This window comes from Sinocyclocheilus grahami, unplaced genomic scaffold (assembly GCF_001515645.1).
Source record: "Sinocyclocheilus grahami isolate Dianchi unplaced genomic scaffold, SAMN03320097.WGS_v1.1 scaffold31.1, whole genome shotgun sequence".
Lineage (NCBI taxonomy): Eukaryota > Metazoa > Chordata > Actinopteri > Cypriniformes > Cyprinidae > Sinocyclocheilus > Sinocyclocheilus grahami.
The window spans coordinates 3,410,661-3,422,746 of NW_015505210.1; the positions used below are offsets into that span (position 1 = coordinate 3,410,661).

At 35.8% G+C, this 12,086-nt stretch overlaps 1 protein-coding gene across 1 annotated transcript in view; it reads left to right on the forward strand.

Annotated features, from left to right (window-relative positions):
* Positions 1-3,741, forward strand: part of LOC107576121 (solute carrier family 23 member 2-like) — a 22,766-nt gene extending 19,025 nt beyond the window's left edge. The window contains exons 10-11 of the mRNA XM_016262375.1: positions 824-919; positions 3,334-3,741. Of these exons, the coding sequence (XP_016117861.1) occupies positions 824-919; positions 3,334-3,521 (284 nt within the window). The 3' untranslated portion in view covers positions 3,522-3,741. The remainder of the gene's footprint in view (positions 1-823; positions 920-3,333) is intronic.
* Positions 3,742-12,086: the final 8,345 nt, after the last annotated feature.

Below are 12,086 nucleotides of genomic sequence, written 5' to 3' on the forward strand. Positions count from 1 at the left end.
ATATATATATATATATATATAAAATCATTAAAATTCACTTGAGCAGAATCATTCTGAATTGCTTTATTTCATAGTCAATTGCTATTACATTTCTTCATTAAAAAAAACTGAACACAAAATAACAGAACAAATATATTAGAAGAACAGTTCCAGTCTGAACTCTTTTGTTGGGCATTAGATGCAAATGTTGCTTCAGCAACTGAACAGGACAAGAAACAGTAGTTGTTTGAGATATGCAATGTGGGAGGTCAGTCGGTGCAAGTGGCACATCCCAAGCTTATCTACATTGGTAAAAAGCATTGTCTGGGCTCCTGAGGTTAGGGCGACTTATCTGCCAATCCTCTTTACAAGTCTCCATTGGACTCTGCTGTAATCTCCTCCCTTAACTTCAGCGCAAACCTTTCATGTAAAAACCAACGGACCTCTTTCGATATCCAGGCCAGTGCACCCTTTGGATGAACTTTGTCCTAATCTTCGTCCCAAGTTTTCTGTTAACACTGCTTAAAACAAGGGGGCTTTTGCATCCACAAAAGTTCAATAGTGCTTTATCAGGGTCTCTTTTAAGCAGTTTATTGACAGGCTTTCAGGAATTAGTGTTTTAAGCTGACACATTGAACTCCTGACCAACATTTGCTGTGTGGGTCTCGTCAGATGGACGTTAATTGGCCCTAGAACATCCACCCTATTAAGGCATAATAATAAGATATCTTATACCAAGAGTTTGTATCCCTAATCGTTTGCTTACATCTATATCCATGTGTTGGACATCTGTCACTGTCCGCCCGGTTCTTTGTGATCTGAATGGTTTTGTATCTGTCAACAGGCATAAAAGAGCTGGATCAGCTCATAATGATTCTCTTCACCACCCACATGTTCATTGGTGGATTCTTTGGATTTGTTTTGGATAACACAATACCAGGTAAGTTGTAAAAACACATGACTGTTGGGCATGTTAATCTGCAGGGCCATGTCATGGTCAAAAGATCTTTGTACGACTCGTTCCGACTCTTTGAAAGCCGTTATTCAATAAAAATATACATCTGTGAATGCAACAGAAAATGCTAATGAATACACACTCTTGAAGGTGCAGTATGTAATATTGACAGCTAGCGGCTGAAATGGGTACTGTGTTCCAAATTCAAAATATTGGAGATTATCCTCCTAAATATCCTCCTACGACTCGACACTGACATGGGTTGCCAGATTGAGGACACTGGCAATGGAAGACGACAAGCCTTACACTGTAATTAAAGTTAAATGGACAGTTCACCCAAAAATGAAAATAACCCCATGATTTACTCAAGCAATCCTAAGGGTATATTACTTTTTTCTTTCAGACGAATGCAATCGAAGTTACATCAAAAAATGGCCTGGGTCTTCCAAGATTTATAATGGCAGTGAATGGTTGTCGAGGTTTTGAAGCCCAAAAAAGTGTACCCATCCATCGTAAAAAGTACTCCACATGGCTCTGGGGGGGTTAATAAAGGCCTTCTGAAGCGAAAAGCTGCTTTTGTGTAAGAAAAATATCCATATTTAAAACTATAAACCGTAATCTCTAGCTTCCGCTAACTGTTGAGCGCACGTTCACGAGAGAGTGGCGGTCCAGCGGATGACGTAGGACGTTGAGAAGTGATGAACGCGGAAGCGCAGAGAGGAGAGCAAAACAACACACCGGTCACGAATTAGAAGTGCAAAGTGAGGATTTGTACAGAAAAATGTCAGAGGATTTTGATATAAGCCAAGAGGAGCCAAGCGGAGACAGTAATATTATTTCCTTAGCTGTAAACAAAACAGTAAAACCAGTACGTTTGCTCTAAAAGTGGAAGGCACGGCTTTAGATTTTGGGGGGGGGGGGGGGGTGATATTTGACACTAACCTAACTTTTGATCAGAAAGTTCAAAATACAGTTAAAAATGTATTTTTTCATCTCAGAAACATTGCAAGACTCCGCCCCACATTATTTGTCGCAACTGTTAACTGTTTATATTCCAAGTCATGATTTTCGCTCTTCCGATTCTGGTCTTTTAGTGGTCCCCCCTACTCGTTTACGGCCTTTTCTTCCTGTGCACCAAAACTCTGGAATTCTCTTCCCATTGAGATCAGACAGAATCTTTTAGTGTTTTCAAATCTGCTCTTAAACCCCATTTTTTCAGAATAGCTTTTAAGTGATTTCTCTGTCATATGTATGGTGTTTATTTTACTTTTAATTTATTTATTGTTATTATTATTTCTATTACTATTATTATTATTTGATCCTTTTTATCCGTGTAAAGCGCTTTGAGCTGTTCCTTTTAAAGGCGCTATAGAAAATAAAGTTTATTATTATTAAAACATGGTTTGTGCGAGACTAGCATATTCTCACAAGAGATTACGCTACGCCTACATCCTACATCATCCGCTGGAATGCCACTCTCTCATGAACGTGCGCACGACAGTTAGCGGAAGCTAGAGATTGTGGTTTATAAAGTTTTAAATATGGATATTTTTCTTACAGAAATGCATTGATTCACTTCAGAAGGCCTTTATTAACCCCCTGGAGCCATGTGGGACACTTTTTACGATGGAAGGGTGCACTTTTATAGGCTTCAAAATCTCGACCACCTTTCACCGCCATTATAAAGCTTGGAAGAGCCAAGACATTTTTAATATAACTCTGTTTGCATTCATCTGAAAGAAGAAAGTCATGTTTTCTCCTAGTATGGCTTGAGAGTGAGTACATTTTGGATGAACTATGCCTTTAATTTATCCGTTTTAATTTGCCTCTGGTCATAGATCTTTTTAGGTGGATGCCGAGGCTTTTGAGGTTGGGTAGAATCTAAAAAGACCCAGTTCATTTGCTGGCTTTCATGGCTGCAGAATGCTGTGTTTTCCGGCAACTGGCAACCTGGGGTGAAATACTATTGAAAGAAGTACTATACTAAACTGCCACTGGGTGGAATCTCACAGACCAAAACAAAAACTTTTTTTTTACATTTATAACATAAAGCACCTTAAAAAAGGATCCAAACGGTTTTTTTTAATAGAAGCACTCTTATCAGTGATCAGTTTTTGAAAGAACCATTTTTTTAATATGAAGAACATTTTAATAATCTAATAAATTATTTTGCACAATACAGAAACTTTTGTGCAATGGAAAGGTTCCTTGGATGGTTCCTCATGGAAACATGAAAGCCAATAAAACACCTTTCATTTTTAAAAGTGCATATTACTTGGCTGAAATGTTTTTCAATTAATGCATTTCCTGGTTGCAAGATTTAAATATCTGCTTTGTCTGCTTTCTAGTTGTGTCAATGTAGTGTTGGTATAATTAATAAAAATCATGTTTTTTCTTAGGAACAGAAAAAGAAAGGGGAATAAAGAGCTGGAGGAAGACGGTTCATGAAGGATCTCAAATACACGTCACCGATCATTCCTGTTACAATCTGCCTTTCTGCACAAACTTTATTCAGAGGTTCAAACTGCTCCACTACCTCCCGTTCCTCCCATCAGTTAAGTCACAGGAACTGGGAACGCATCTGTAGTGCCGGAGCTTCCTGTGGTAAGGCTTGGTTTTTGAATGGCATATTGAATGCGGGCAACACTCAGGCCTGGCTCCAGGGTTAAACTGATCAGAATAGCCACAAAATTGCTGCGATTTTCCGTGGAAATCATACAACCATGGACATTTTCAGCTCTTTTTGGATTATTAAAGTACATGCTCCTCTAAAGCTCCAATTAAACTTGATTATGTAACCTATTGGTAAATTTACACCATGAAGTAAAACACATTACTTTTCTATTTCATTTATCAACAAATACAATCGAAAATCCTTTGGTTTCCATTTTGGCAAATATATGCAGCATGTGTAATTTGAGTTCTTGAGCATGTGATCATGATGCCTGTACATCACTTTTCAGTGACGTACAGAGAGTGACGAAGTCCCACGCTAAGATTTAGATTTCAAAAAGTTCATAATACTGATAATAAATCAAAATGAACACTTTTGCGTCAGTGAAATCCAGTTGTGCTCGTTATTTGTAGCAGGTAAAATAACATGTCGCCTCAGGGCTGCAGCGGATTTGCTCTATCCTGGAGCTCACTGGTACCGTTGCCATAAATTTTGCCGTTGTCATGACAATCATTGTGCACGTTTCGTGATCTTACCTATTTGATATTGCATGCCAGCTTTGTTAGCAAACTGATATAACACGATTCTTTTTTTCTCAGTTTTACACGAGCTTTTGCTGGCGTTGATATATGAAATATCTAAGCATTAATATCATTCATATTGTCAAACTATTTGATATTTGAGCCAGGCCTGGTGCCATTTCAGTTCTGCTTCGTGACATTAATTCAGTACACTGAACACAGATATGTACTACCATACAAGAAATGTCATGTCAGTTCTGTCCATAAAGTGTTTTGAACACATTCTAATTTAGATTTTTGATCCTGATTAATACAAAATTATAGACATGCAGATAAATTTTTAGATGTGTTTTATATTAGACTTATGATTTTGTGTACAAGATTTAATTCATATAAATAAATACATTTTAAAAATAGTTTGTTAGATTTTTTATGATTAATGTTTTTTTAGTTTTTTTTACGTGTGTGCATATAAACAGACCTACCACATTTCAGCAGGATTGCTTTTATGCTACCTCTACAAAAACGATAAAATATTATTCTTTAAAAACCCCTGCTAAAGAGAGGACTATAATGCTGTCCTCAAATGCAATTTGTGCCGAGAATAGACAAAAGCAACGATTCCTTTCAATTCCTTTATATTTTTTGTCACTTTAAGACACATAAGCATGAAGAAAAGTCTGGAGTTCAGACGCTGGTCACTAGTGCATCTGGACTCCTCGGCACCACAATATTTAGCTCACTTACCTAAGAGCCTTCTTTTTTCTTTGATGTAGGACAGTTGCGTCAAAGTATCAGTAAACAGAAAGACTGTGACATTTCAGTCGTGCCAAATGAAATTATGGCACTGCCAGTTCTAATTCCCTTTCAAAGCAACAACATTTGTTTTAAATGCCTATGGGAATCCTCACGGTGCTGTCTGAGGCCACGCTTGACTAAACAAGTAAAACGCAAGCAACCAATTTTCCAAGTCACCCCCGATCACAAATATCTCATTTGCCATCTATAAAATTCCTTGGAATGAGTTTAGTTTTATGTACTTTTGAGAGAACTTTACATTTTAGTGGCATTGTTATAAGGCAAAATTTAATTATTAAGAAACCTGTTCTAGTCTCTGAGTCTGAAACAACCATACGTGCGAGGCAGGCCACATCCGGAGCCGGATGTCTAATCAACATGTGTGTGCATGAATACAAATTTGACAGTCAAATATTTAAGCATAGTGTGCCATTCAGCTTCCCTTTTCACGCTCGTAAAACACATATTCCTCTGAACTTCTTATGAATAGCCTCCAGGCAAAAAAAAAGCATACATAAACCTATAAATGTTAATGTTGGACTTGACTGAATACTGGTTTCTGCTCTTTCAGCTCACTCACTCATTCACTCACGTTGCTTCTCAGCTGATATCAGTCAGTCGACTGGAGACGTCATCAGCATTACTGACTTGATCAAGATATGGGCATTCTTGGAATAGATGTAGAGAAATGAATCAAATGAAAACAACAGCAGTGGAATCCTTTCTAGTAATGAATCCTGCCCTGTTTTGTAGAGAATCCACACACCCACATATACAGTATATATATATATATATATTTATATATATCAAAAGTCATAGGGATGTCACCATTTTTTTCCAGTTCAGTTCACTACATGTTGTATATTTTTTTTATAGTTTAACCATCCACCAACCACACTGACTTTATCCAGCCTTTGCTAGACCAAAGGGGTCTTAAGATGCATTTTCAAAATTTAAATACTTTTGACTTCACTTGCGGTGCTCATGTTCGCAAATGCTGATTAATTTGAGTAATTCATCGACATATCGTGTAATTCATGACACCACTAGTTGTAATGCAACAAGACTCAAGTGTGGAAAGCAGTTTGTGTAACTAGGTTACAACTGTTGTGTTCACTCCTAAAGGGAAGCCAGTGCCGTAATTTGACTCTCAGAAGTACTAGCATAAATCTAACAGCATTAAAACTCAGCTTTCTTATCTGAGTTGGATTGCTAGGATTGGATTACATTAACAGATGTATAGGCTGACTAAGCAACAAATCGCCTCCTAGGCCTTGAACATCGTGTATTAGTGAAAGTCTCTCCCCACCTGCCAAGAGGTGTACAGGTCCAATAGAGGCTTTTTTTAATGTTTCACTTTTATGACTTAATTAGGTATAGTTCAGCCAAATATGAAAATTGTTATTCATTACTCACTTTCACATCATTCCAAACTTGTATGACTTTTTGATTTCTCTCATGAAACATGAAAGGAGAAATTGTCCCAGAGCAAATAACAAACAGCTACGTTGTTGTGACTCTTGCCTTATACCTGTTCCAATAAGTCCCTTTATCCAGCTTTAGCCGAAGGTACATCATATTGAATTATCAGCAGCGATCCAAACGGCCACCAGCTGGTACTTGTGTCCTGAAATGGGCCAGTGCGTTTGGCACTCATTCAGTCAGGGGCAACGCCTCAGCTGCCACATTCCAGTAGCTTTACGAGATGTTGACACCTAATGCAGTGTGATTCCCAACCAGTGCTATGTAAGCAGGTTCCAGGGGCTACATGGAAAGAAACATGCAGAACAGATATTATGACATTATCATATTATTTCAATCTTTTAACGGCTGTATTTTCAATTCATTTTTTAATTTATTTATTTTTATTTAATGGCTTAACATATTTGGTTAAAAAGATAAAATAATCAAATCAAAAGATGAATTGTATTATTTGTTATTTTTAGTCATTAACATTTATGTTTAGTTAAATTTATATTTAGTAAAAAAAAATGAAATGGTATGCATGCTTAAAATATTAGGAATGTCAAAAGAAATAGATTAATTATTAATGGCAGTTTTATTAGGAATGTCAAAAAATTTCAATAAATATTTTGACTGACATATTTCTTAATGCATATAGGCGCTTTCAATTTCAATGTATATGCTCTTTCAATTTTACCAATAGGGGTGTTGAAAGATTTAAATAAAATTATTAATCACTAGACAACTCATCTTTAAACTATATATAATACTGCTTTTTTAATTAATTAATTTTTTAGAAAAAAAGTAAAGGAAACTCTCTTTCACCATGTTCTGCTGGCTCTTGCCACTGATGATTCAAACGTGAGTTTTGGGCAGTGTGGAGTAGCACTTGTTGTTTGTCATTTCTCTGATCACAAATGCAGACAGAGTTTTATGTTTACGCGGCACGGTGCAATGCAACGCAACGCATAAAAAGACAGTATAAGTCATTATAATCAGTAACTATGTCCCCACTGGATGCAACAAATGCCTTGTTTGTAATGGGTTTTAATGTTTTTGTCTCTTCGCTCCAGCCGGGACATGGCATCAACAGTATGTGAGGGGCATAACATTTCAGTCTCACGCTTGAGGTATTCAGCCAATCACAACGCATTGGATAGCTGGCTAATCACAGCACACCTCGCTTTTTCAGACCGATGAGCTTTGTAAAAATCGACGTGTTTCAAAAAGGCGGGGCATAGAGGAGAAACAATAATGTACAGTATGTGGAAAATAATGTGTTTTTTTAACTTTAAACCGCATAAACACATTTCATTACACCAAATACACAAAATAATGTTCTTTTTAGCAGCATCATATGACCCCTTTAAGTTTAAAAACTTAACCCCTCAATTAATTATCAGTTTCATCTTTCATTACTGTAAGTGTTACTGATGTTGTTAATCACTAATAATGTGTTGTTGTTGTTTTAATAATGTGTTGTTGTTTTTTGTTGTTCACTGTAAGGGCACATAATTAGTTTTTATGGCACTTGCTACAAAAAGCTTGTAGGTAAATTCTGATGCTGGCTTAACTAAACAGTATTTCTAAAATTGTAATGATATGCGGTATAATAGCTTGTGACTACACCACCCCAAATGTAATGTATCTGCCAGTGCCAGCTATAAGATTATTCGTCTAGAGACAGAGTCATTAAAGTAGTTTATGATCAGTGGTTTATGCTGGTGCCATGCATTATGTGGATTGGGAGGTTTTCACACAAATCAATTTGAGCACTTGTGATCACTTTTTTGGATCATGCAAACCAAATTATATCAGCTGCACAACTGTCTGATGTGTTAGAAAATGTAAACGATGTAATAAACAGTATTCTCTGCTTTATAGCTCTGTGTTAGAAAGTGCTCATTTTCTGACTCGGTGTGACCTCTTGTTTGAGGAAAGCCGAGGAGAAATATTCCAGGAGGTGACAATGTTGCTGTTGTCAGTCGCTTCTCTTGTATTTCTTGACATGAATGAGAAATGTTGTTCTGACGGTTTCTCTTTTTTATGACTCAAATCTAAGAATTTCTCTTCTTGGCCTAATATTTTTAGGCTGAAATTGTGCACCACTTGACATGGCAAAGGTCCTGGGAGCAGACGGTTGTAAATGGATTTTTATTTGGGTGGGAGCCAGCGATGAATTTCTCATGAAATGTTTCTCAGATTGAAAGGGAGTAGATTAGACCTTTTTCAAATTACACTTATGTTCTGTATCTGTCAGGTTTGGTTGTTCTGCTAGCAGTGCTGTGTCTTTCAGTGCTCTCCTCCTTTTCGGGAACACCCTTCTCCAGCCCTCCCAACATGTGGTATTGCTTATAGCAGTAAATTCTGATGTATTACTGGGAACATGCAGTAGCTTAAGAGAGGCTTTGGTCTCATTAAATAGTGGCAACATCTTTAACCAGAAATACTTGCTTAAATATTTGAGATACATATCTATTTATATATTTTATAAACAGACATTTTTATATTAAATTGTTATTATATGAAGTTCAAATATACATATATTTTTACATTATTTATATGCGTGTGTATATACATATAAGAATATATAGAGAGACTATATCTATACATGCACACACATGTATGCATATATAGATACATGCACTGAAAAAAAATTCTGTTTGTAATTATGTCAAATTTACTAGCAAATTGTCAGTGAAAATTGTTCCTACACCAATTTTGTATAATATATAGAGAGAGTTTAATAATTCAGCTATTTCTTTGCAATTATTTGTCAAATTTACTAGCAATTTTGAGTGAAAATGGCTTCATAGAGAGAGGATATACTGTACATGTTTCCTTCTGGAGCATCAGTGAGTGTTTTTTGTAAAAGTTGCGTATGAGTCCCTCAGTTGTCCTCAGTGTGAAGAGATGGATCTCAAAATCAAACAGACATTGTTGGAAAGGATTTAAATATGCAAAAGATACTGCAAAACCAAAGAATTTATGAGACCTTAAGGATTTTTCCGAAGAACAGCAGGCAGTTTAACTGTTCAGGACAAACAAGGGACTCAGGAACAATTATCAGAAAAGAAATCCAGGTAACAACAGCGTATCAAGAATCAAGCGTATGTAAACGTTTGAACCGGGTCATTTTTATAAATTCTCCATTATTTTCTCTTGTGGTCTATATGTAAACGTCTTTTATGTGAAATATCTTATTCAGGTCAGTACTAATTAAAAAAATAACATGCATTTATTATTTTTATGATCCCTCTTATTTTGGTAAAATAATTAACATTTTGCAGATACTACAAAGTGTATGTAAAATTTTGACCACAACTGTATACGTATGTACAACATATGTAATATGTGTAAATAAAATGGATGGGCATTTGTAATTTCATATAGATTACAGTTAGATGCACAAACCATGAATGAAACTATCATGCCATAGACATTTATTATTAAAGTGTTCTGCATTTTTGTGACCCTACAACAACAAACATATCCTCCTAATCGATAAAAAAATTCCCTACATGTGTTCTAGAGGCTCAGCAAGGGATGGAGGGAAACACATTTCTAGACAGACATTCATCAGGGCCTGGAGGTCTGAAAGTAGTCTCTCAAGAGTCTGGGAAGCCCCTGTGTTTTCTCGGAAATGGGCTCACTCAAGAGGGACAAATTATGAAGTGATGCATTTTAGTGTTGAGGGAAGTAAAACTGCAGGAATTCAGCAGCTTGATTAAATTAGTGTCTGTCGTGGAGGGAAAAATGAACCTTCTGTCTGATCCTCTCAAGTTACACCAATATCAAGAAAATAAAAGCTGATTAAGTTATCCCTCCTATACACACAGATGCAAGACTGCATGAGGGGAGGCGAAGTGAAACCTGTGACAGCCTGGTGAGAGCCGGAGAAAGAGGAAAAAGCTGTAGTAATAGATGAAATCATTATCAGAGAGGTATGACAGTGCACTAGTTCATAGAGCGGACATACCCATAAAACAACACTCTCTTAGGAGAAGGAGTGCAAGAGTTTGGTCAAAGGTCGACACTGAACACTGTTCTGTAAGAAATATTCAGAGGTAAAACACAACAACTAAAACCAGGGAGATTTGCACCCTGCAGTAGAGGAAAGCTGGGTAAGATCTGCTAGTTTTGTTCTGCTCAACTGAAATAACTTTTTTGGGGGGGTTTTCGCATAAGGATATTTATATGGCATCTTTAACATAGGGCCATACACGTGAAGTGGCACAACTTGCCCCAATGCCGTGTCGATGGCTAAGTAGGTCCATCTTGGGTAAACTATACAATTTTTTTTTTAAAACATATTTGACCCATTCACTAAGCTCCACCAGTTTTGGTTCATCAGACAAGCTTTAAAGAATGTCCCACAGGAATGATCTGGAGATTTCAGTAAACAAAGTGATTTTCAGTAAATATGCTTGTAAAATGTGCTCAAAAAAACTGATTGCACATTATTCTTATGTAGACTGCAATAACTTGTGAAAATGCAAATGTGGTATTGGGGAGATTTCTGCACTAAGACCAAACATATATTCAAATAATGAAAAACTATTTATTAATGGCCTATTCCCTTCCAAAACTTTAATTGTTAAATTTGATATATTAAATTACGTATTAATATACAAATGTATTAATATAAATGTATGTTTGTAGGATTTCATGAGACCAAACATTATTATTATATTATATTTGTGATATTATATATTTGCTTTGACAGATCAACATTCATGTTTAACTTTTCCATGTTAAAATAATTTTTAGCATATTAAAAAAAAAAATCTAATTACAGACAGCTAGACATGATGGGCCCTTCTTAAATTTATAGTGACATAATTCTGTGTACTGTTACCTATACATGTGGTTGTCCTTCCACCGGCACATCCATTGAAACAGGTGAGACAAATAATAATATTTGCATATGTCGTAGGTGAAGTTATTAAGAGGCCATTTCACATCTATATCAACAGAGTTACATTCTGTAGCAGTACAATCCACACTGAAACTTTTGAATGAATTGTGAGTGGAATATTTTCACACCTCCAAAAAACCAGTTTTGGTTCATCAGACAAGCTTTAAAGAATGTCCCACAGGAATGATCTGGAGATTTCAGTAAACAAAGTGATTTTCAGTAAATATGCTTGTAAAATGTGCTCAAAAAAACTGATTGCACATTATTCTTATGTAGACTGCAATAACTTGTGAAAATGCAAATGTGGTATTGGGGAGATTTCTGCACTAAGACCAAACATATATTCAAATAATGAAAAACTATTTATTAATGGCCTATTCCCTTCCAAAACTTTAATTGTTAAATTTGATATATTAAATTACGTATTAATATACAAATGTATTAATATAAATGTATGTTTGTAGGATTTCATGAGACCAAACATTATTATTATATTATATTTATGATATTATATATTTGCTTTGACAGATCAACATTCATGTTTAACTTTTCCATGTTAAAATAATTTTTAGCATATTAAAAAAAAAAAAAATTCTAATTACAGACAGCTAGACATGATGGGCCCTTCTTAAATTTATAGTGACATAATTCTGTGTACTGTTACCTATACATGTGGTTGTCCTTCCACCGGCACATCCATTGAAACAGGTGAGACAAATAATAATATTTGCATATGTCGTAGGTGAAGTTATTAAGAGGCCATTTCACATCTATATC